We start from the raw sequence: 25,961 nt of genomic DNA on the forward strand, positions 1-25,961 counted from the left end.
TATTCTCTCTTGTTTTTATGAGTTTAATTGACCAATTGCATTTGTGGGAATGGTTCAGGAAATTATGTTCAAAAATAATAAAAAGTATTAAATTATTTTTCTATTTCAATTTGTTGATGGCCAAGTTTGGAATAAGCAGTTATAAAAAAAAAAGGTTTATTATTCTCATCAGTCATAATTTGTTTTCACATCCAGACAAGTTGCTCAAGTTTAGGAATAGGAATGTTTTCCCATTCTTGTCTAATACAGGCTTCTAGTTGCTCAACTGTTTTAGGTCTTCTTTGTCGCATCTTCCTCATTATGATGCCCCAAATGTTTTCTATGGGTGAAAGATCTGGACTGCAGGCTGGCCATTTCAGTACCCGGATCCTTCTTCTACACAGCCATGATGTTGTAATTGATGCAGTATGTGGTCTGGCATTGTCATGTTGGAAAATGCAAGGTCTTCCCTGAAAGAGACAGCGTCTGGATGGGAGCATATGTTGTTCAAGAACTTGGATAAACCTTTCAGCATGTGCAAGCTGCCCATGCCACACGCACTCATGCAACCCCATACCATCAGAGATGCAGGCTTCTGAACTGAGTGCTGATAACAACTTGGGTTGTCCTTGTCCTCTTTATTCTGGATGACATGGCGTCCCAGTTTTCCAAAAGAACCTCAAATTTTGATTCGTCTGACCACAGAACGGTTTTCCACTTTGCCACAATCCATTTTAAATGAGTCTTGGCCCAGAGAAAACGCCTGCGCTTCTGGGTCATGTTTAGATATGGCTTCTTTTTTGACCTATAGAGTTTTAGCTGGCAATGGCGAATGGCACAGTGGATTGTGTTCACAGACAATGTTTTTTGGAAGTATTTCTGAGCCCATGTTGTGATTTCCATTAAAGTAGCATTCCTGTATGTGATGCAGTGCCGTCTGAGGGCTCGAAGATCACGGGCATCCAGTATGGTTTTCCGGCCTTGACCCTTACGCACAGAGATTGTTCCAGATTCTCTGAATCTTTGGATGATATAATGCACTGTAGATGATGATATCTTCAAACTCTTTGCAGTTTTTCTTTGAAAAACTCGGAAAACTATTTTTCGCCGCAGCATTGGGGGAATTGGTGATCCTCTGCCCATCTTGACTCCTGAGAGACACTGCCACTCTGAGAGGCTCTTTTATATACAATCATGTTGCCAATTGACCTAATAAGTTGCAAATGGGTCCTCCAGCTGTTCCTTATGTGTAAATTTAATTTTTCCGGCCTCTAAATGTAGTTCTAAACGTAGGTTCGAGAGGAGCCTAAACATTCTGGCCTGTCAATCATCATTATGGGCGTATATAAGGCAGCCTTCAGGCCTCCAGGTCCATCTGCCTCAGGTTCCCTCTCTCTGAAGGTTCAGAGCTCTTGTGCAAAGCTCTCTTCGAGGTCAGCAAGCCAAGTTCATTTACAATTTATCATTGACACCTAAATGTGCAGGCAAACTAGTGAATTCCTACCTGTCCCAACTTTTTTGGAATGTGTAACTAAAATGAGCCAATATTTGGCATGTCATTTCAAAATGTCTCACTTTTAACATTTGATATGTTATCTGTGTTTTATTGTGAATAAAATATAAGTTTGTGAGATTTGTAAATTATTGCATTCCTTTTTCATTCCCAATTTGTACAGTGTCCCAACTTTTTTGGAATCGGGTTTGTACCAACCCGCTCACAACTGATCAGGTAAAAAACGCACTGACATGACACCGCCATGATGTCATTGTCTACAGCGGAAAAGAAAACGCCTTAGTCTGTGAGGTCTATGAACTATAAATAGTGAATTAGGAGTTATACAGGGCATTTCATTTAACCTTACTGTAGGACACAGCAGTAGGGAACCTGTGGCTCTGCAACAACCAGAGTTGTCTGGCACCTGCTCCGAAACCTCAAAACTTGCTAATAACAACAACCGAATAACCTCATGGATTTTCCCTAAGAAGGTTTGCATTTGCCAATTTAAGGCTGTAGATCTGGCATAATAAGGGAGTTTATCCTTAGTTTCCAATTACTCTTAAATTCCATTTTAATGCAGTCACTTACAAGACGACTGGTTTGAAAATTACATAACATGTTGCAATACAAAATTCCACTAGTTACCACTAGTTTTCCAATATCAGTATACCAGCACTCATTACTATACATTTCCAGTCATAACAACAGGGAAGTATCAGATGCTAACTAGAATAGAAGGGGAACCAAAACTGGAAACTTTACATTAAATGCACTAATTTACTGTATATACACTGATCAGCCACAACATTAAACCACTGACAGGTGGAGTGAGAACCATACTGTTACCATCAAGAAGTAAGATATTAGTTAGCAAATAAACAGTCATTTCTTCAATTTCATGTGTTTGATGCAGGAAACACAAGCAAGTAAAAAAGATCTGAGTGGCCTTGAGAAGGTCTAGATGCAAAACTGGGTCACATCATCTCCAAATGAGAAGTCTTGCAGTATGCAGCAGTATATGGAGGGAACTGGAGTCCAGTGAAACAGTAACATGGATGCACAAGTGTGGTAAGAAAGCTAGCCCATCTGGTCTGTTCACACAGAGAGCTCAGATTGTTTAAAAACATTGCAATCACAGTTTGCTGCATGTGGGGTTGCAGAGCCTCAGAATGATCCTTGTCCACCACCAAGCTGCCTACAAGGGATCTGATTTTGCATTGGGTCCTGGCATTCATGTGCATGTTTTTTGACACGTACACCTACCTAATGATTGTTGCAGACCATGTACACCCATTCATAGCCATTGTGTTTCTTGGTGGATGTGGCTTTCTTCAGTAGGATAATGCACCCTGCAATTGTTTAGGAATGGTTTGATGAACATTACAAAGAATTCAAGATGTTGCCTTTGCAGCAAAATATCCCAGATCTCAATCGCATTGAGTATCTGTGGGATCCAATATATTAATCCCTCCTTCTACTGTCGTGGTGCCAGATAACACAGTACGCATTTAAGAGAAATTGTGGATTGACACATCAGAGCTGTTTTGGCAGCACAAGGAGGACGTAACTGGTGGTTTTAGTTGTTGTGGCTGATCAGTAAAGGCCTATCTTCTAGACGTATTTGTATTTTTTTGTAAATGGCTCCTCCTGGTGGATATAAAAAATCTCTGACTGGATTCAGAAGCAGTAGTTCAAAAGCCATTGTCTTGCCATATTAACCAGTACATTCATTCTTGCAGTCAGTAATTAAAAACAATTTAAACATTTCCATCAAGGCAGTCAATAAATTATGAACAGTTGGACACAATGCTTATAACTTGTATTACCCGTTTGCAAAACTTACCCTTGAGGTACCATATGTCACCATATGTACGCATACATGAAGCACTTATCAGGACACCGGACAGCCTTTTTGAAAACTTTAGGGATTTTCACAAATGTCATACAAGGATACAAAATACGACAAAAAATAAATGTATTTTATATGACATTTTATTTTACATTTATCTAGTTATTACAATTTAGGAAACGCCTGAATGTAGTGTAAAACAACAAGTGTGTAAGCCATTAAAAATATTATTCAAAGTGTGTTAAATATAACAAAAATGTTACTAAATATTTTTCCAAGATGCAAAACAGCATAGAGTTATTTGCAGAAGCCTTTTAAAGTTATTGACTTTACAATATAGCAGTGTTGCCAAGTCCACAGTTTTTACGTGGAATTGGACCACTTTTAACTGTAACTGTTGTTACTCAAAAACTTGCTTTACGACAGACCTACAATCCAATCAGAGCCAGCTATGCTGCAGTATTTACTACAATGGTAATGGACAATTATGCTTCTAACCTGTAGGGGGAGCAAAGAGCAAAAAGTCTTTAGTGTTGCTTTAATGCACAACAATCGTATTGATGAAATGAGTGTTTATAATTATTTACTGAAAGAAGAAATACAAACAATACCATATGAATTTATGTTTTGTTTCTATAGCGTTTTTCACAATTATTAAAAAGCAGTTTTAAAATGTACTGTATAGCCTAAGTATAGACAGGAGGGATGAAAAGAAAAAACAGAAAAATATGAAATATATAGACTACATGGTATTATTGCAGTTTTTTTTTCAGAAGATGCAGGTTAATGTGATAATAACTGTAAAAATATTGTCAAAATTTTCATTTTGCTATTAAATAACTCGTTTTTTTTAAAGGATATTAGTGACATTAACTGTGGAAATTGTTGCCTGTGATTGGATTCTGAATTAAAAAAAAAAGATTTTATGCAATAAAACATCAAAATTGAACCATTTTAAGAGAGTGACATACATAATGCCTGTCATATAAAACTGAGTTGGATACTAAATGAAACCCAACCGAATTTCTAAAATAATGACTGTTGTCAGACACCCATCTGCCATGTTGTCACGCATCCACCATAATTCAAGTTGGTATCCCCCTTTCTCAGCATCCATTTAACATGAGATTCACTTCATGTTGTGCCTTTATACTGATGTGATCAGCACAGCCACTGCCTCCAATGATCTACTTCAGCTCTATAATGAAATGTGACACACATTTGTATTTGTTTGTCATGGTCACAAAGCAGCAATACTGTATAAAATCAACACTACATCTGTAAAATCTGTTCAATATTAAAAAGATTTGCCGTCTCAGCTATTTTATCTAACTTGATGTACAAACAGAATTGAGATCCACTTTTACAGTGTGTGTTAGCATACTTGATATATTAGCATGATACATTATGTATCCAGTTATTACCAGTGATGACCTGAGGCATCTCAGCAGAGTCAAGATCAGTGCGTGTGTAGATTTCAATGTTTTCTTCTGCCTTAACTTTCCATAGGAAGAACACTTTCCTGTGAATGCCAATGTTGGGTGCATGCATGGCTTCAAGAATGGCTGGATTTGAGTTTATTACGGATCTCAGAGTGAATAAAAGAAATATTTGTATGCCCTTTGGAAATAAAAAAGAAATCAAATTAATATAGAAGCATTGCAGATTAAGTTTACAATCCATTAAGTTTATTTTACAATTGCAAGGCTTTGTGATCATGAAAAAAGTCAAAGCTGAGTGCAAATGTAAATTGCTAAAATGAAAAGTGTTTTAAATAATATGAGTGATATGCATTACTACACTGTAAATATTCCTTGTTGCACTTAAATTTTTAAGTTTAATCAACTTAAATGTACAATTATTTCAACTTTCTTGATGTAACGCCACACCAGCAGAGGGAGCCCTCTCCCGAGTATTGACTGTGTACCGCTTCATTGGTCACTTCCTGTTTGTAGATGTTTCAGCATGGCTTGACTAACAGGGGTGCGTTCCACTCCAGTTTTAGACACACACTCGCAAACTTCCCTAAGCACTTCCCCTCGGGGGAATCCCTGTCGCCATTTTGAAGTGCGTTCCACTTCGTCAAGTGGACGAGGGAAGTTTGTATGGACAGACCCTCGCTACCTCGATTTTTACCGAGGGAGCGAGTCTGCTTCATATGTACACTTCATGCCGCTTCATATCCCACAATGCAGCACGATTGTGACATCACTTCAGCAACTCGCGCTTTGCACATGGAGGGGGCGGTCTCCACTTTCCATGTGATCAAGGGCTTAGGGCGATCCATTTGAACCCACTTCAAGTGTTCTAGCAGTAGTGGGCACGCGTACAACGTAAGCAATGACGTACATCCGAGTGAACGAGACTGAGGGAAGTTAGCGAGGGAAGTTCATAAAAAAACGAACTGGAACGCCGGGCAGGGCACCAATGATTTTACAGTGATTTGTTTCTTATGTATTGTTTTTAGTGTAAATTTGAATAATTGTAACATTGCCCACTTTAATTATTTTAATAATAATCGGTATAATATGAGTTGAATGCAACATATTTTCAGTTTAGTGGTGATAAATGTAGCTGTGGAGATACAAAAGGGAAATGGTTTTGAAACACTTATCACACCTGTGTTGTGTTGCAGACACAAAAAACTATGCTCAGGATAAGTTGAAGAGTTGGATCTTGGGTGAAAAGCAAAATGTAACCAGTGACCCACGATAGACCAAGCATCACAGCCATAGAAAAACTACTCAGAAACTTCTTCTTTAAAGGAGTTTGCTGCAAACTAGACAACAAAAGTGTTATCAGGACAAACAAGATTGTACACGCTAATTTATCATTCATGTATTACTTCAAAGAGTATCTGTCTAAAATAAAAGGTACCGGACTAAATTAGGCACGGTCTTGCAGGTGTTCTGAGAGAAATGCAGAAATATTGCCATGTTGAAGAACAGCATGATAACCAAAGGAAGCAGAAATCCCCAGAACATTGGCTTCCTCATATCGAAATTCTGTTTGGGGTCCAAGGAAGCCAACCAGCAACTGTATGACAAGTGAACTCATAAAATCAGTACTGTAAGCATTTAGTTAACAAATACTGTGGCATCAATAATCAAAAATTATTTTTCATTTAATCAATGAAATCCCTAAAATTTGGTACTTACAACTCTTCTTGTCGATAACCTAAAGGATCTTCAAATTTGTAAGTGGAACCCAGTGAGATACCAACAATGATGGCAGGAAACCCTGAGACAGGAAAAGCTTTACTGTGGGTTTACACCAGTCAATGCAAAGATGCAATAAGATACCCCCCCCACACGTGGGGCGATGTGAATGACACCATATGGGTGGCGCGTTTGCCGCGAAAACACGCAATTTTCGCCTCAAATGAGTCTTTGCCCAAGTTGAAAATATTCAACTTGAGCAAAATTTTGCATGATAAGAAGTTACATCCCGCAAGTAATCTAGAGCGAGTAACACGATGCCCTGCGTTTGGTGTGTACGTGGCCTTATAGGCACTCAGCAATGTCATTATACTTTATACTGACACTTTTTAGCCAGGATTCTTATGCTTGTCCTCACAACTCTACAGATACACTAGCTAACCTTGGACATTTACACTATCAAAAAACAAATAGTCAAAATATGAACCCTAGCATTGGGGCTGTACCAGTTCCAAATATAGCTCTTGAGTGTACCACCACCTCTCTGTGCACCCAGAACGTGCTTTTAGCGTACCGGAACGCTCATTTGCACATCTGTTTAAATCAGAGGTTTAATTTAATCATTTGGCTGCGCTGCCGCTTTTCAGAGCACCCTTCACAATGCACACTTCCTAATTCGTCCCACCGAGAGCAGAGACTACATTACCCATACACCCTTCAGTTTTGCAAGTTTTCTGTTCCAATACCCACGTGACAATCTCCGCTGTTGTGGCTGTCAGTTTGGCCCTCGACACAACTTTGGATTTCCTCAGGTGAAGTGCAGAGTAAAAACATTGAAATTGTAATATACATTAGGTATAATTGCTAAACTACAAGTGAATGAAATTTCAATGAATTTGAACGACGCGCACAGGAGTTTTACCACCCACAAAATGGAAAACAATGTGTAGGTTAAACAATACGATTTTTGAGTTTCCTACCCCAGCCGACTGCTATGGACACCTTGGGAAACCATGGAGGTGTTCCCGTGGTTGTTTTGAAGAGGAGAAACACATTAATTCCATACAGAGTATTCCAAGTGAATGTGGCCAACAAGAAGTAATGAATCAAGGCTGTAAATGCCGTACAAGGACCCTCGTCAGAATATTGATGATAGTCTGACATAAGAACGAGATTTTCTTCTGAAACATTATCCTCTTCTGCATGATTGACATGGTTGTTAATGCCAAAGATGAAGAGAAGGTAGAAAATCATCATGCTCAAGCAGATGTTCACCAAAAGCAGAGTCGGGCTGCATCCCCTTGACTTCCTGTAGTAAAGAGTTTATCAATATATAAAAACTACAGGTCAACCGGAAAAAAATGCATCAGGAGACAGATAAGTATGACATCACCCTGACTGCCAGGGTAAATCTTGATTGTTTTTACCTGGTTGCAATTTGGTAAACTGCTGTGACAGCAAGACCCAATATAGAAAGAGAACAGCCGGCAATGCTGATCCAGTTTAATGGTTCTGAATACTGATAGTTTATATTGAAAGACTGCAAAAGGACAACATTTTTAAACATTTTATCTAAAGCGAGACATATAATCACAGGAATATATGAAGAGTTTGGTTACAAAACATGATAAATGCCATTTTTTTAAAAAAAGTGTTACCTCCAAAATCAGCATTTTATCTGGTTAGTATTAAAAATTCAAAATATTTACGCAAAATACGATATCCGCCGTGTTATTCTGTCATCTGTTTTTCCAAACCCAGACAAACGCTAGTTCTCCTTCTCTGCAGAATGCAATAAATCTGCTTAACCAATTACAGCGTACGATTCCATGCATTGTAAACAATAATGGTGTCGCTTTGAATACACACAGAATCCTTTTTACTCATCTACTTTGTACTTCGTGATCAACAATCAAACAAAAACGAAATACTAATTTTGATGGCATTGATAAGCCTGTGGTGGTTTTCTGTGGTGGAGAATAAACATAATCCATCAAAATCTAATAATTTACGTTAGAGGCACTCGGATGAAGGAAAAATGCTGGCTGTTGCTTGTTGTCCCGAAAGCAACAAGCATATGTCATGCTAACACATTGATCTCTTATAAAAAACGCATTTTACTCAAAGTCAACAAAAATCGAGCAGGACCAAAACATTTTACAACTGATCGCTGTCAAAAAAGTTCAGCGACAATGTTCCAAGGATGACCGCAGCAATGACAGTGTTCTTAATATGACAAAGTAAGTGTTTTGATTAATGCCATTAATGTTTATTTTTTTAATCAGTGTATATTTAAGCAATATCGCTCGAGTAGGAGTGTGATATAGCTCTATATCATCACAGCTGTGATTAGGCCAGAGGCAATCACAGCCGTGAAGATGCAGAGCTATATCACACGACTCCAAGAGCGATATTGCTTTTATACAACAGTTCAACGGCACACGTTTGAAAAACGAAAACTAGAAAACGATAACGGAGTAATTTTAGTTTAAATGACAGGTAAAACTTTCGGCTGCTTTGAATCTCATATTAACTCAATGGACGGATTTGCCGTTTTTAAAGATTACAATTTATTGGTCACAAAGTGTAGTTTTAAGATTAATTCAGTCGAGAATATATATGTATTATATTTAAATCTACAGTCGATTAGTAAAGATAGGGCCTGTTTGAACGTTTGGTTAGTGAGATTCGGTACGTATGAGAACCAAAGCATGAGCGGACATCAGTGTTCACTCGCCCCGCTGACCACCGCCCTCTCTGGGCTACATCTCTGACAGGGATTCCCTGGCTCTCATGTTGGCCTGATGGTCAAAAATTAGATCAAATCAGCAGATTTGGTGTCATGATGAAACTATTACTTGTTTTCTTATTCATATTTAGTGTCTTTTGTGTTGTTATTGTTTTGGCGTGAGGTAAAAGTTAATAAAAATATACTTCTATAATGTTACTATTGGTTTACCATTTTATCTTAACGCGATACGAGCACTCGGTTATTATTAGACTTCGTTCTTGTCAGTACTATATAAAACGGTTTTTATAAGTGTCAGAGAGATGTTTTTGCATGCTGCTTATAAATATACCAGTGGCGATATCTCATAACATGTTTTAATAGTCACGTCACGATAAAGTAAATGATCAATGTCCACATTTAAAAGCTGCGGTGCTTACCTGCAGTTCCACGGTGTTTTCGCGTTCTGATAAGAGAAAACAATGAGTGTTTCCAATCTTTGACGGAATAATTACTTCCGATTGGGGATTCACAGACTGATTTATGAGCTAGTGAACTAATGAGACACACGGAGAGTGTTTAAAAGCAGGGCGTCTGTGTTTTTCCATTCAGAGATGAGCCTGTTTAGGACCTCCATTCACTAGGTGGCAGAATGATACGAAAGGTGAAGCGGTTACTGTGCCGTTATCAGTACAATATCGCAAAGCCCTTAGCCAATCAGATTCGAGAACCAGAAAGAAATGTTGTATAACACTATTTAACTAAATGAATATAACATGGTAAAGATGAATGCACATTTATATATTGATTCAATAGATTTATATAATTTTGAGAAAAAAAAACTTCCACTTCATGGATTTATTGCCTTTTGTGGAAAAATAATAATTTTTTAAAATAAATCTTTGAAAATCAAATTATGGAATGTTTTTAAACCCTAAAGATGCTATGTGAACGTTTGTAACAGAAAATAGTGGTTTTTATCTAGTCACTTTCTTGGCATAGAAAACCTGTTTTACCCAAATTAGTCAAAATGGATTTATTGCGTTTTGGAACCAAACTCTTTATATATTTACCTTAAATTATTTGATCATAAATGTATCTTACCATCAGGACTGCAAAGTTCTTATTTAAATTAGATAATTTGTTAAATTTTTCAAAATTATTTAAAAAAAATTCATCTTGATCAGATGTACAGCTGCACTGCGCATAGCCTGAGAAGGTCTTTGTTTTTGTGCACCCTTCTGTACTCCAGTCGTTTTCGTTGTAATTCCAAAACACGCATGAAAAGTCTTCAAGGGACATCACAGAGTCATCCTGAAAGGTCAACAATGTGTTAATTCATAACTCATGAGGTATCAATAAGTGCCTTTGAGGTATTAATATGAAATTTTTTGAAAGGGTACAGCCCAAGTGAGAACTTATGAGAGTGCATTACATATATATACATTGTGCAAAGGTCTTAGGCCACCACCAGCTTTGTTGTTTGAATGACCATCCATTTGTTATTTTTCAGTCTCTTTATTAAGATAAAAACGACAGAAAAAAGGAAATACACAAAATAAGACACATAATAATATGGCTACAGACATTTCTCACCGATGGTGTGACTGAAAACTGAACTTCCATGGTGACAGATCCATTTTCGAAAAGGTTAGCAGAGAAAACTCTTCTCTTAGTATTCAGAGAAGGTTTAAAGCTTTTTGACGGAAAGAAATGATCGCTATCATAGAGAACAAACCCAACAACTTTGTCCATTCCTAAAGAGAAAGAGAGAGAGAAAAGAAAGATTCTTTATTGCAGTTATTGACATTTGCCCCTATTATGTTTTTAAACATCTCCTCCTAACCGTGATACTAATGTGCAGGGGAAACAGTTACTGAAAATTATTATATTACATTATTTTTTAATTTTCAATTTATTTTTCTATCAGATTACTTTAATTTAAAACTTTCAACATAATATTGTATACGGAAAACTGATTATATAAAGAATATACTGTAGATCTACCTTCACTGAATGTAATATTTATCTGTAGGTCAACTTCTTCTTTTGGAAAAGGCATTGTATTTGAATCCAGTTTTATTCTTCCAGGTATAAAGGTATCATTGCCTGTTGCTACAAAAATAAGTAGATAATTAAGGTTGACCTATGTAGAGACAATGGGCCTCAATCACAGCCGTCATGAAATAGAGCTATATCACACGACTCCGAGAGCAATATTGCTTTTATACAACAGTTCGACGGCACACGTTTGAAAAAAGAAAACTAGAAAACAACAACGGAGTTATTTAAAAAGCCTCTTTGTTTGGGAACTACTTTCTTCCGCCACGGATTTGAGGGCGGCCAGAATGACAGGTACAGCCGAAAGTATACCAGGGACGTCCGCGTATGCGCGCCGTCCGCATGACGTCATTTTCGTCATCAGGAGAGTCAGCGGCCGGCTGCGCAAACCGTCCGCGTGCAGCCCAAAATTTGAGACTGTATTGCGTATAGTGTCGAACGCGGCCATCCGCGTGTAGCCTCGGTTGTGTACTCGAAAAGCTGCGCGAACGCGGAAAAAAGGTACATCCCGGCCTTAACACTTTCAGCTGCTTTGAATCTCATAATAACTCAATGGACGGAAAAGGCGTTTCTTTATATTACCATTTCTTGGTCACAAAGTGTAGTTTTAAGATTAGTTAGGTCGAGAATGTATGTATTATATTAAAATTTGCAGTCGATTAGTAAAGATAGCCCCTGTTTGAACGTTTGCTTAGTGAGATTCGGTACGTATGAGAACCAAAGCATGAGCAGACGTCAGTGTTCACTCGCCCCGCTGACCACCGCCCTCTCTGGGCTACATCTCTGACAGGGATTCACTGGCTATGATGTTGGCCTTGTCTGTGTTTGATGGTCAAAAATGAGATCAAATCAGCAGTATTTGGTGTCATGATCAAACTAGTACTTGTTTTCTTATTCATATTTAGTGTCTTTTGTGTTGTTATTGTTTTGGCGCGAGGTAACAGTTAATAAAACTATACTTATATAATGTTACTATTGCTTTCCCTCAACGCGATACGAGCACTCGATTATTATAAGACTTTGTTCTGGTCAGTACTATATAAAACTGTTTATAAGTGTCAGAGAGATGTTTTTGCATGCTGCTTATAAATATATCAGTGGCGATATCTCATAACATGTTTTAATAGTCACGGTAAAATAAATGATCAATGTCCACTTGTAAAAGCTGCGGTGCTTACCTGCAGTTCCACAGTGTTTTCGCGTTATGACAAGAAATATATCGCTCCAGAAAAAAGAGTGTTTACATTCCTCTTTCCAAGTGTTAATCGTCCACACGATGTGACAAGACATTACTCCCATTAACTTTAACGTAACATCCAAGAGCACTGATCTTTGACGGAATACTGATTGCTACTGATTGGGATTCACAGACTGATTTACAAGCTAGTGAAATGAGACACACGGAGAGTGTTTAAAAACAGCGAGTCTGTGTTTGCCCGTGTGTGCGTGCAGTTTTTCCATTCAGAGATGAGCCTGGACCTCCATTCAAAGGACCTCCATTCACTAGGTGGCGGAATGATACGAAAAGTGAAGCAGTTACTGTGCCGTTATCAGTAGAATATCGCATAGCTCTTAGCCAATCAGATTCGAGAACCAGAAAGAACTGTTGTATAATGTTGATTATCTTTTTATAATTGTGTCTGGTTTAAGTGAAGCACTCACTATTTAAGTTAATGGGGCCAGTTCATACATTTTAAAATGGTCCCATTTTACAAAAAGTATTTTTTTATATTTTACATTATTGCAACACATCTTAAACGTTTCTATGAAGCTCATCCTTCCAAACCACCCGGTCTACTGTGATTGGTGAAGCTGGCCCAGTACTTACCTTTAAATAAGGTTAACTGCACTTGACGAATCTCCTGTTCCCCCTTAAAGGACTGCACTGCCAAATTTGGCTGTACCAAGTTATTTGATTCCTCGCGCAGTGAGAATACCTGCAGAGTCTGTGTTAGTCTGTACAAACACAATCCAAAATCAGACATCCATATACAGTATTTAAGTTCCCATGTGGTGAAAATCAAGTTTTTGTTGTTTATATGTCTATGTGGTACTAATTTGCATATTTATATCTATGGTCTGAGCTGTGCGATTGAGTAGAGGTATTTATTTCAGTATTTCACACATTAGGAATAAGAGCCTGATCACAATTCCCAACCCTAGCTGTGCGATATTTTCATATACTTTGAAAGAGCATCACGGTCGACATCAGAGAATTTCCCTTGACTGACATTCAGGAGCTGACTGACCATGGCTACTGTAGACACAGCAATATCCTGCACAACAAACAATGAGATTGAGGTTACAACATGTTATTCTGGTTCTACAAGGAAGATAGCTTTAAACACTGTCTCATACATGTGACATATATAGCCCTAACTATATACTGTAAGTGTTTGTTTGAGCCAATGTTGTTCTGGCGAGCTGGGCAGGATTACCATAACAGAGCAATGCTTTGAAAGCATCACAGAGTTTAGACTTAAGGGAAATTAACTTATACACCTGTCTTGGCATATACAGTACAATATGGCTGGGATAGATGGGGAAGTGTGCAGTATTAAAGGTTTCTTGTCTGGCTAAATTAAAAACATTGACTGAAAGGTTATTTGGGAAATTACGAATCATTTATCACTTTTATTTTTAAGTGCATTTATTGCAAAGGTTGAGTGAATGTTTGCAGAATGAAAAACTGGAACGGCTGTTATGAGTTGTGTGGTTGTTGTGGATTAGTCAAATGAAGTTTGTTTATCTGTTTTATCGGAACCGTGCCAAATTAGGCAACATACCAAAATGCAAATGATTTCAACCAGGAAGAACATCAAAGAGATATTGTACACTGTAATTATGCAGCTGGTTGCCAGTAACTTACTGTAGAAGATAAAGACTGAAATATTTCATGTTCATTTAACTTTGAACAAACTGTTGCCAGTAAATAAAATTAATGTAAAATCTACAGTAAGTTACTGGCAACCAGCTTCCAGTAATACTGTAATTTCTACAGAATTGTTTTACAGTGATATACAAGTTAAAAAACTCAAGCTTGATGCATTAAAAATTCACTATGTTGGGACAACTAGGATTTTTAAAACCTGCTAAGTGTAAAAGTGTAAATAAGTACCGTTGATACGTTTTCTGAGGAGAGCAGCATGTTGGCTATATTCACTGCTTTTGTGATGTTATGGGGTGTCAGACGTTTTGGTCTGGATGTAAGAATCTGAGCACTGGACGCTAACAACAACTTATTTTCCACAGAAATCCCAGAAATCTTGATTGAAAAAAGCAATCCGTAAAATTTTTGTATGATAAAATTAATGTAAGTTTAGTATGAAACATTGATATCTTACCTTTTCATCAATGTCGTCCAAGGATAAACTACAACTCAGATTGTTTGGAGCATTAAACACACGGGTTGTTATGTCACAGAGGGCTGATGCTTTGGGAATCCCAGCTGAAAAATATAAACTTGTAATGAAGAGATATTTCAAGAACATTCATTTAAAGCTATAAGTGTACATCATGAAAGCAGCTGTTTAAGAGGACAGAGTACCATTTGGTGTTCCCTTTTCACATAGCTCTGTAGATGAGGCAAACCGGCCTAGGACAGTTTTTGGAAAGGTCAATCCGGATGTTGGTCCTTGCTTGAGGCAGAAATTTGCTGTAAAAGCATTTGTGACTGTTGATAACCTTAAAAATTTGCATGAAACATAACAATTCTTTGGGATAGTTCTTCCTAATTCTGTATGTTTAGACGGTTTCATCAGACGCACACGCGTTGTCGCGAAGTGAACTTCTGGTCTGTATTTATTTATCGGTCTTTAACCGATCTCTGAAACAAATACCTTGGCGAAAAAATTATGTTTTGGTTTACTAAAGACGAGGGGCGACGATGAGCATGGATCACAATGGTTTGACACCCAGGTAAGAATTCAAAGACCTGTAGCTAACAGTGTATACATTAATTTTACACAGTAATGTTAGCTCAGTTTAATAGTTGATACACGTTAGATCTGATTTATGAATTAGGTAATTTACCTGTCAATAATTTTCCTTGTTATCAGAAATACAGTAAACTACTTTAACTCATTCCCCACCAGCCTTTTTTGAAAAGTTGCCCGCCGGCGTTTTTTTGTGATTTTCACAAGTTTCATAAAATGCCTCTCAGGAAAATGGTCTTGTAAAAATATATAAACATACAAATATATCAAATGAAAGAAGACACCCTCTGCGTTCAAACAAACAATAAACAAACTAAACGAAAAAAAAGTTTTAACTCTTAAATATGGGTATTTTTCTTTTGCTAGAGATCAGATTCAGAACGATTATGAAAACAAACATGTTTTACAATTTTAAATGTAAAATTAATAAATAATTTTGCTTCAGTTTTTTATCAATTCGGTAATCATAATAATTACACAAACTGTAACATCGCGATAGCAGTGGTATTACAGATGATCCATAAAAACTTATCAGGAACATGTTTTTTTCATGCAAATGTTTTCTCTTAATTGACAAGATAACTCGTCAATGGCAGGGGGGAAGAGTTAAAAGGGCTCTGTTTTTTACTTCTACTGTAAATGGAAGTCTACCAAAAGTTGCGTTTAGTCCACAAAAACCATTTCTTTACGTTGTGGCTGCTGAAACCGTCTATATTTTGTAATCACTTAATAAGCTTTGTGAAATTTTGGGCAAACAATTTATGTAAGGTTATTTACAAAGTACCAAAGCTATAACACAACATTCACTTTTATTTATATTCTGTAGACCATCAAGATCTCATTTACTTTGCACTGTATAATAATGGCTACATATTATGAAATATTTTAATAGTTTTACAAATGTTGCAGAAGGTTCCACTCCATTCATCTGTACAGAGACAAAACCCATCTACAGCTCGTCCATTTTCGCACACCAGGGTTGATTTGATGGTTGTTAAGACAGGTAATGTTGGGATGTTGGTTGTTAAGACAGGTAATGTTGAGACGGTGGTTGTTAAGTCAGGTAATGTTGAGACAGTGGTTGTTAAGACAGGTAATGTTGAGACGTTTGTTGTTAAGTCAGGTAATGTTGAGACAGTGGTTGTAAAGTCAGGTAATGTTGAGACAGTGGTTGTTAAGACAGGTAATGTTGAGACGTTTGTTGTTAAGTCAGGTAATGTTGAGACAGTGGTTGTAAAGTCAGGTAATGTTGAGACATTGGTTGTTAATTCAGGTAATGTTGAGACAGTGGTTGTTAAGACAGGTAATGTTGAGACGTTGGTTGTTAAGACAGGCAATGTTGAGAAATTGATTGTTAAGTCGGGTAATGTTAAGACAGTGGTTGTTAAGACAGGTAATGTTGAGACGTTGGTTGTTAAGTCAGGTAATGTTGAGAAATTGGTTGTTAAGTCAGGTAATGTTGAGACAGTGGTTGGTAAGACAGGTAATGTTGAGACATTGGTTGGTAATTCAGGTAATGTTGAGACAGTGGTTGTTAAGACAGGTAATGTTGAGACGTTGGGTGTTAAGACAGGTAATGTTGAGACGTTGGTTGGTAAGTCAGGTAATGTTGAGACAGTGGTTGTTAAGACAGGTAATGTTGAGACGTTGGTTGTTAAGTCAGGTAATGTTGAGAAATTGGTTGTTAAATCAGGTAATGTTGAGACGTTGGTTGTTAAGTCAGGTAATGTTGAGACAGTGGTTGTAAAGACAGGTAATGTTGAGACGTTGGTTGTTGAGACAGGTAATGTTGAGACGTTGGCTGTTGAGACAGGTAATGTTGAGACGTTGGTTGTTAAGTCAGGTAATGTTGAGAAATTGGTTGTTAAGACAGGTAAGGTTGAGACGTTGGTTGTTAAGTCAGGTAATGTTGAGAAAGTGGTTGTAAAGAAAGGTAATGTTGAGACGTTGGCTGTTGAGACAGGTAATGTTGAGACGTTGGTTGGTAAGACAGGTAATGTTGAGACGTTGGTTGGTAAGACAGGTAATGTTGAGACGTTGGTTGGTAAGACAGGTAATGTTGAGACGTTGGTTGTTAAGTCAGGTAATGTTGAGACAGTGGTTGTAAAGACAGGTAATGTTGAGACGTTGGTTGTTAAGTCAGGTAATGTTGAGACGTTGGTTGTTAAGTCAGGTAATGTTGAGACAGTGGTTGTTAAGACAGGTAATGTTGAGACGTTGGCTGTTGAGACAGGTAATGTTGAGACGTTGGTTGTTAAGACAGGTAAAGTTGAGACGTTGGTTGTTAAGTCAGGTAATGTTGAAAAAGTGGTTGTAAAGAAAGGTAATGTTGAGACGTTGGCTGTTGAGACAGGTAATGTTGAGACGTTGGTTGGTAAGACAGGTAATGTTGAGACGTTGGTTGTTAAGACAGGTAATGTTGAGAAATTGGTTGTTGAGACAGGTAATGTTGAGACGTTGGTTGTTAAGACAGGTAATGTTGAGACGTTGGCTGTTGAGACAGGTAATGTTGAGACGTTGGTTGTTAAGTCAGGTAATGTTGAGACGTTGGTTGGTAAGACAGGTAATGTTGAGACGTTGGTTGTTAAGTCAGGTAATGTTGAGACAGTGGTTGTTAAGACAGGTAATGTTGAGACGTTGGCTGTTGAGACATGTAATGTTGAGACGTTGGTTGTTAAGACAGGTAATGTTGAGACGTTGGTTGTTAAGACAGGTAATGTTGAGAAATTGGTTGTTGAGACAGGTAATGTTGAGACGTTGGTTGTTAAGACAGGTAATGTTGAGACGTTGGCTGTTGAGACAGGTAATGTTGAGACGTTGGTTGTTAAGTCAGGTAATGTTGAGACGTTGGTTGTTAAATCAGGTAATGTTGAGATGTTGGTTGTTAAATCAGGTGATGTTGAGACAGTGGTTGTTAAGACAGGTAATGTTGAGACGTTGGTTGTTAAAACAGGCAATGTTGAGAAATTGGTTGTTAAGACAGGTAATGTTGAGACGTTGGTTGTTAAATCAGGTAATCTTGAGAAATTAGTTGTTAAGTCAGGTAATGTTGAGACAGTGGTTGTTAAGACAGGTAATGTTGAGACATTGGTTGTTAAGTCAGGTAATGTTGAGACAGTGGTTGTTAAGACAGGTAATGTTGAGACGTTGGTTGTTAAGCCAGGTGATGTTGAGACGTTGGTTGTTAAGACAGGTAATGTTGAGACAGTGGTTGTTAAGACAGGTAATGTTGAGACAGTGGTTGTTAAGTCAGGTAATGTTGAAACAGTGGTTGTTAAGACAGGTAATGTTGAGACATTGGTTGTTAAGACAGGTAATGTTGAGAAATTGGTTGTTAAGTCGGGTAATGTTGAGACAGTGGTTGTTAAGACAGGTAATGTTGAGACGTTGGTTGTTAAGTCGGGTAATGTTGAGACAGTGGTTGTTAAATCAGGTAATGTTGAGACAGTGGTTGTTAAGTCAGGTAATGTTGACACAGTGGTTGTTAAGTCAGGTAATGTTGAGACATTGGTTGTTAAGTCAGGTAATGTTGAGACGTTGGTTGTTAAGTCGGGTAATGTTGAGACAGTGGTTGTTAAATCAGGTAATGTTGAGACAGTGGTTGTTAAGTCAGGTAATGTTGACACAGTGGTTGTTAAGTCAGGTAATGTTGAGACATTGGTTGTTAAGTCAGGTAATGTTGAGACAGTGGTTGTTAAGACAGGTAATGTTGAGACGTTGGTTGTTAAGTCAGGTAATGTAGAGACAGTGGTTGTTAAGACAGGTAATGTTGAGACGTTGGTTGTTAATATAGGTAATGTTGAGACAGTGGTTGTTAAGTCAGGTAATGTTGAGAAATTGGTTAAGTCAGGTAATGTTGAGACAGTGGTTGTTAAGTCAGGTAATGTTGAGAAATTGGTTAAGCCAGGTGATGTTGAGACAGTGGTTGTTAAGTCAGGTAATGTTGAGACAGTGGTTGTTAAGTCAGGTAATGTTGAGACAGTGGTTGTTAAGCCAGGTGATGTTGAGACAGTGGTTGTTAAGTCAGATAATGTTGAGACAGTGGTTGTTGAGACAGTGGTTGTTGAGACAGTGGTTGTTAAGACAGGTAATGTTGAGACAGTGGTTGTTAAGTCAGGTAATGTTGAGACAGTGGTTGTTGAGACAGGTAATGTTGAGACGTTTGTTGTTAAGTCAGATAATGTTGAGACAATGGTTGTTAAGTCAGGTAATGTTGAGACAGTGGTTGTTAAGACAGGTAATGTTGAGACGTTTGTTGTTAAGTCAGGTAATGTTGAGACTGTTGTTGTTAAGTCAGGTAATGTTGAGACAGTGGTTGTTAAGACAGTTAATGTTGAGACGTTTGTTGTTAAGTCAGGTAATGTTGAGACAGTGGTTGTTAAGTCAGGTAATGTTGAGACGTTGGTTGTCAAGACAGGTAATGTTGAGAAGTTGGTTGTTAAGACAGGTAATGTTGAGATGTTGAGTGGTTCGGTGCTGTTACTGATGGTATTGTTTTGAGACCAACCCTGTCCAAAAACAGCTGTGTACAGACACAAAATCATTATAAGCCTTGTTTAGCCAGACTTCTGATTATCAGGATAACAGTTCATTTTAAAGCTTATGCTGCCCATGAACCACCCTCAAGTCTGCCAACCTTATCTAAATTTACCATCAGAGTAATGCTTTTGCTACTAAAGATGGATTTACCTAAATTTGTTTATATAGCATACTACTGCTGGTCAAAAATCTGATGTGCAGAAAACAAATAGGTGAACGTATAGACATTGCAATCGTACATTTGGATAATCAGAAATTCTTATTATTTTGAAAACCAAAAATGTTTTTTCTTTGGCATTGCTGTGAAGAACCCTTTGTAGCACCTTTATTTTTAAGAATGTAGTTACTGTATCAGACCGTCATTGCATGCATTATTGATCATGCATTATTCAAAACAGTTTATTCTAAAATTGGCAGAACACAGAAAGTCAGTTAACTTTTGAACGACATTGACATGAGTTAATTACTAAAAAACAGCATTAACAAGTTATTTTGGTAACAACTGCATACACGTTTTGCACAAAAATAGTACAATCGCCTTAATTTGTTTGTATTATTATTTGTTTACAGTATTCTGTTGTGAACTTTGGGTAAATTAAAACATTACATTATTTTATGGGAACTTTGAAGCAATGGTTACACTACATACATTTTAATATGCAAAGAAGAACAAATCAGTCATGCAAGGTGTGTAAAGAGAGAACAGAAATACATATGAACAAGTAAAAAAAGAAATAATTGTGTTACTGTACTTTGCACTAAAATACATGTCAGGAAAAACAAATCAAACTCATCAAATTAATAATATTACTAAAACCCTAAAATAGGCCTAATTGATCTATAATGGAAAACATTATAAATGAATATCTTCATGCAAGTTATCATTTCCTTCACATGAATTATTGTTATTATTTATTCAGATAATAGTTGAAATATATAAAAAACCAAACTTACCTAAAATAAAGATGAGGATCAGACAGCAGTGCATTATTCAAACATTGATGAACCTATAACGTGAAACCTGACGACTATTGAACAACAGAGCCTGTCTGGTTGTGGGGTTTTGATTAAGCGATGCCTGGTTTACAAACATCAGAGTAGACACGAATAAGAAAATATTTACATATTTAATAGCTACAATGAGGCACTAACAAGAAGATACGCTATGTTTTGTTTCTGTTTCAATCATAACATTTGAATGTTGGTTTGATTTACAGAACAAATGCTCCTGAAATGTAAATTAATTAATTAATTAATTAATTTAAAATAATTACAATCTTATTTCAACTTTAAAGTGGGTGTCTTTTCATGTATTACAAGAAATTTCAAAAGAAAAACATGTTGGTTTCCACAGAATAGTGTAGGGCTACAACAACTAATTGAAATGTCAATAATATTTAATAATAAAAAACAGTGTTCAAAAAATGTCATTATTGATTAGTTTGGTCTGTGACTTTGTCTTATTACAACAGCACGGTCTCTACAGGTTTCCCCATAGGGAATTATAGGTTCAACTATAATTGAGAATTGGCGCCCTATCTCACTTCTAAATTATGATTATAAATTATTTGCTTTCATGATTGCCAAGAGATTTCATCATATTGGGGCTTTTTCCTGGTCAGGGATTAACTTAAACCAGGACTAGACCTTCGTTTAATTGGGAAATATAGCTAGTTTTAACAAACATGCCTTACTTAAAACATTACTTGCATTTTGAGGCAAATCAAAGGGTACAGATGTTTTCAAGATGTTTTCAGTTTGGACAGCTCTTACAATTTTTTTTGTCTACGACTAGTCTAATAAAATTGCAAATATACAGAAAAAAAATTAAACTAAATATTTGGTAATTCATGTAACGAAAAACATAATTAGTAAACAGGCCCTGAATTTTTCTCCACAATTATCTAAAACAATATATATTTTTTTACAGTTGTCTCTAAAGAGATTTATCAAGAGAAGAACCAAAACAGAAGAATTACCAATAGTGTTCCCTGGTGGAGGTGGCCTTCTTCAGTAGGATAATGCACCCTGCAATTGTTTATGGATGGTTTGGTGAACATTACAAAGAATTCAAGATGTTGCCTTTGCATCAAAATATCCCAGATCTCAATCGCATTGAGCATCTGTGGGATATACTGTACCAATAAATTCAATATATTAATCCCCCACCTCACAACTTGCAGATCCCCTTCTAATGTTGTGGTGCCAGATAACACTGGACACATTCAAGAGAAATTGTGGAGTCCACACATCAGAGATGTTTTGGCAGCACAAGGAGGAGGACGTACCTGGCGGTTTTAGTTGTTGTGGCTTATCAGTGAAGACCTATCTTCTAAAGCAGGGATGGGCAACTTCGGTCCTGAAGGGCCGATGTCATGCAGAGTTTAGCTCCAACTTGCCTCAGCAGACCTGCCTAAAAGTTTCTAATATGCATAGTAAGACCTTAATTGGCTGCTTCAGGTGTGTTTAATTATGGTTGGAGCTAAACTCTGCAGGACACCGGCCCTCCAGGACCGAAGTTGCCCACCCCTGTTCTAGACGTATCATATGTGTATTTTCTTGTAAATGGCTCCTCCTGGTGGATATAAAGAATCCCTGACTGGATTCAAAAGCAGTAGTTCAAAAGCCATTGTTTTGCCATTAATCACATATTAATAACCAGTACATTCATTTTTACAGTCAGTAATTAAAAACAATTAAAAACATTTCCATCATGGCAGTCATTACCATCAACATTACAACAGTAAACTGGGCAAGATCTCAGTTCAATGAATTAGTTTGGACACAATGCTTATGCAGCCATTTATTATCCATTTTTAAAATTTACAAAATATGACAAGTCTTAATTATTTTAACTGTCATTTTATTTTACATGTATTCAGTTATTACAATTTTGGATACATCTGTATGTGGTTTAAAACGATATTAAAAGATATAAAAAATTTGATTCAAAGTATGTTAAAAATAACAAAAATACTACTAAATAATTTTCCAACATGCAAAACAGCATTAGGCTGAGTTATTTGCAGAAGCCTTTAAAAGTTATTTACTTTACAATAGAGCTGTGTTGCCAAGTCCACAGTGTTCACACAGAATTGGGCTACTTTTAAACTGTTGTTTTGTCGGCAGGTTAAAGGTGGAGAATTTTGTGATGATCTTAAAGCATGATGATCTTATTTATAAATCAGTGTTTATAATATATAAAATAATATATAATAATATAATATTCATTATTTATTCACTGTAAGAAGAAAATGTGTGTTTTGCATAAAGTGAAATTAAACTATGTATTTTATTTTAGGTATGGTAATGGCATTTTTTGAGTCTTGGTGTTTGGCATAAGGACTTGGGCTATTTTTTTGGGAAAGTTTTGATTCGCAATTATACTGATTATGTTACACAGACCTTTTGTTGGCAACCTTGCAATATACACTGAATATAAATAAAAATGTATGAATTATGAATTAAGTTACAGTCAACTTTATTTTTTGTGATTTATAGCAACTCCTCCACAATTTTAATACCAAGTTGATTAAACTTTTGAGTGCAAGGAGGAATTTTTACAGTAGGGTTTTATATCCAATATTATTTTACTAAGAGAAAAGTCAGTTACCAAGCTTCAGAATACAAATCAATATTATAAAAATGTATGTTTTGTTTCTATAGCGCTTTTCACAATTTTGCATTATTGAAAAGCAGCTTTAAAATACATACTGTATTAGTATTGAAAGGAAAGATGAAAAGGAAAACAGAAAATTATGAAATATATGGACTACATGGTATGTATGTTGGTGATAATAACTGTAAAAATAATCGTCTGTAATCTGAACATTACTTTCATTGTGCTTTTAAATAGTTCATTCAACTTTGACTGTAAAAACTGTTGCCTGTGATCAGTTTCTGAATTTAAAAAAAAGATTTAATGCAATTAAAACATCAAATTTTAAAAAATTGACACGCATCTAAAATGCCTGTCATATAAAACTGAGTTGCATACTAAACACCAATCTGCCATCTTGTCACGCATCCACCATAATTCAAGTTGGTATCCCCCTTTCTCAGTATCAATTTAACATGAGATTCACTTCATGATGTGCCTTTATACTGATGTGACAGCCACCGCCTCCAGTGATCTACTTCAGCTCTATAATGAAAAGTGACACACATTTTTATTTGTTTGTCATGGTCACAAAGCAGCAATACTGTATAAAATCAACACCACGTCTGTAAAATCTGTTCAATATTAAAAAGATTTGCAGTCTCAGCAATTTTATCTAACTTGTTGTACAAACAGAATTGAGATCCACTTTTACAGTGTGTGTTAGCATACTTGATATATTAGCATGATACATTATGTATCCAGTTATTACCAGCGATGACCTGAGGCATCTCAGCGGAGTCAGGATCAGTGGGTCTGTAGATTTCAATGTTTTCTTCTGCTTTAACTTTCCATAGGAAGAACACTTTCCTGTGAATGCCAATGTTGGGTGCATGCATGGCATTGAGAATGGCTGGATTTGAGTTTATTACGGATCTTAGAGTGAATAAAATAAATATTTGTATGCCCTTTGGAAATAAAAAAGAAATCAAATTAATGTAGAAGCATTGCAGATTAAATTTACAAGCCATGAAGTTTATTTTACAATTGCAAGGCTTTGTGATCATGAAAAAAGTCAAAGCTGAGTGCAAATGTAAATTGCTAAAATGAAAAGTGTTTTAAATAATATGAGTGATATGCATTACTACACTGTAAATATTCCTTGTTGCACTTAAATTTTTAAGTTTAATCAACTTAAATGTACAATTATTTCAACTTTCTTGATGTAACGCCACACCAGCAGAGGGAGCCCTCTCCCGAGTATTGACTGTGTACCGCTTCATTGGTCACTTCCTGTTTGTAGATATTTCAGCATGGCTTGACTAACAGGGCACCAAGGATTTTACAGTGATTTGGTTCTCATGTATTGTTTTTAGTGTAAATTCGAATAATTGTAACATTGCCCACTTTAATTATTTTAATAATAATGGGTATAATATGAGTTGAATGCAACATATTTTCAGTTTAGTGGTGATAAATGTGACTGTGGAGATACAAAAGGGAAATGGTTTTGAAACACTTATCACACCTGTGTTGTGTTGCAGACACAAAAAACTATGCTCAGGATAAGTTGAAGAGTTGGATCTTTGGTGATAAGCAAAATGTAGCCAGTGAACCACGATAGACCAAGCATCACAGCCATAGAAAAACTACTCAGAAACTTCTTCTTTAAAGGAGTTTGCTGCAAACTAGACAACAAAAGTGTTATCAGGACAAACAAGATTGTACACGCTAATTTATCATTCATGTATTACTTCAAAGAGTATCTGTCTAAAATAAAAGGTACCGGACTAAATTAGGGACGGTCTTGCAGGTGTTCTGAGAGAAATGCAGAAATATTGCCATGTTGAAGATCAGCATGATCACCAAGGGAAGCAGAAATCCCCAGAACATTGGCCTCCCCATATCGAAATTACGTTTGGGGTCCAAGAAAGCCAACCAGCAACTGTATGACAAGTGAACTCATAAAATCAGTACTGTAAGCATTTAGTGTGCAAATACTGTGGCATCAATAATCAAAAATTATTTTTAATTTAATCAATGAAATTCCCAAAATTTGGTACTTACAATTCTTCTTGTCGATAACCTAAAGGATCTTTAAATGTGTAAGTGGAACCCAGTGAGATGCCAACAATGATGGCAGGAAACCCTGAGACAGGAAAAGCTTTACTGTGGGTTTACACCAGTCAATGCAAAGATGCAATCAGATGCCCCCCCCGCGTGGGGCGATGCGAATGACACCATGGGTGGCGCATTTGCCGCGAAAACACACAATTTTCGCCTCAAATGGGTCTTTGCCCAAGTTGAAAATATTCAACTCCAGCAAAAAAATCGCATGATAAGAAGTTAAATCCTGCAAGAAATCTAGAGCGAGTAATGCGATTCCCTGCGTTTGGTATCTACGTGGCCTTATAGGCACTCAGCAATGTCATTATACTTTATACTGACACTTTTTAGCCAGGATTCTTATGCTTGTCTCTACAGATACACTAGCTAACCTTGGACATTTACACTATCAAAAAACAAGTAGTCAAAATATGAACCCTAGCATTGGGGCTGTACCAGTGCTTTAAGTGGGCCGGTACGTGCCGGAAATCAGTACCGCCGAATCCAAAT

The 25,961-nt window shown here is 36.7% G+C and overlaps 2 protein-coding genes across 3 annotated transcripts; both read right to left on the reverse strand.

The window, feature by feature from the left end:
• Positions 1-4,242: 4,242 nt before the first annotated feature.
• On the reverse strand, positions 4,243-25,556 carry LOC129454297 (adhesion G-protein coupled receptor G7-like). 2 transcript variants are annotated; one of them, XM_073861573.1, is made up of 4 exons: positions 25,132-25,556; positions 24,874-25,033; positions 24,118-24,313; positions 4,243-4,524 (listed from the first exon to the last, which is right to left on the reverse strand). In XM_073861573.1, the coding sequence occupies exons 1-4, from the start codon at positions 25,248-25,250 to the stop codon at positions 4,514-4,516; spliced, it is 486 nt and encodes a 161-aa protein (XP_073717674.1). In that variant the 5' UTR covers positions 25,251-25,556; the 3' UTR covers positions 4,243-4,513. The 2 variants fall into 2 exon arrangements, with proteins under 2 accessions (XP_073717674.1, XP_055074752.2); XM_055218777.2 differs by lacking the exon at positions 4,243-4,524 and adding an exon at positions 22,643-23,891.
• LOC129453076 (adhesion G-protein coupled receptor G7) lies at positions 4,719-8,057 on the reverse strand. The gene is made up of 6 exons (XM_055217134.2): positions 7,912-8,057; positions 7,465-7,793; positions 6,485-6,566; positions 6,204-6,362; positions 5,946-6,105; positions 4,719-4,946 (listed from the first exon to the last, which is right to left on the reverse strand). Exons 1-6 carry the CDS (start codon positions 8,049-8,051, stop codon positions 4,719-4,721), a joined length of 1,098 nt encoding a protein of 365 aa, XP_055073109.2. The 5' UTR covers positions 8,052-8,057.
• Positions 25,557-25,961: the final 405 nt, after the last annotated feature.

The sequence above is a fragment of the Misgurnus anguillicaudatus genome, chromosome 23 (assembly GCF_027580225.2).
Source record: "Misgurnus anguillicaudatus chromosome 23, ASM2758022v2, whole genome shotgun sequence".
In the NCBI taxonomy this organism is placed as follows: Eukaryota; Metazoa; Chordata; class Actinopteri; order Cypriniformes; family Cobitidae; genus Misgurnus; species Misgurnus anguillicaudatus.

Coding starts and splice junctions, on each gene's coding strand:
- LOC129453076 (XM_055217134.2), bottom strand. CDS start 8,051: ATGTTTAAAAATGTTGTCCTTTTGCAGTCTTTCAATATAAACTATCAG. Junction 6,567..7,464: donor GTCCATAGCAGTCGGCTGGG/GTAGGAAACTCA, acceptor TTCCTGTCTCAG/GGTTTCCTGCCATCATTGTT. Junction 6,363..6,484: donor GGTTATCGACAAGAAGAGTT/GTAAGTACCAAA, acceptor CTTGTCATACAG/TTGCTGGTTGGCTTCCTTGG.
- LOC129454297 (XM_073861573.1), bottom strand. CDS start 25,250: ATGGGGAGGCCAATGTTCTGGGGATTTCTGCTTCCCTTGGTGATCATG. Junction 25,034..25,131: donor ACCGTCCCTAATTTAGTCCG/GTACCTTTTATT, acceptor TTTGTTGTCTAG/TTTGCAGCAAACTCCTTTAA. Junction 24,314..24,873: donor GTGTCTGCAACACAACACAG/GTGTGATAAGTG, acceptor TTATTTCCAAAG/GGCATACAAATATTTATTTT.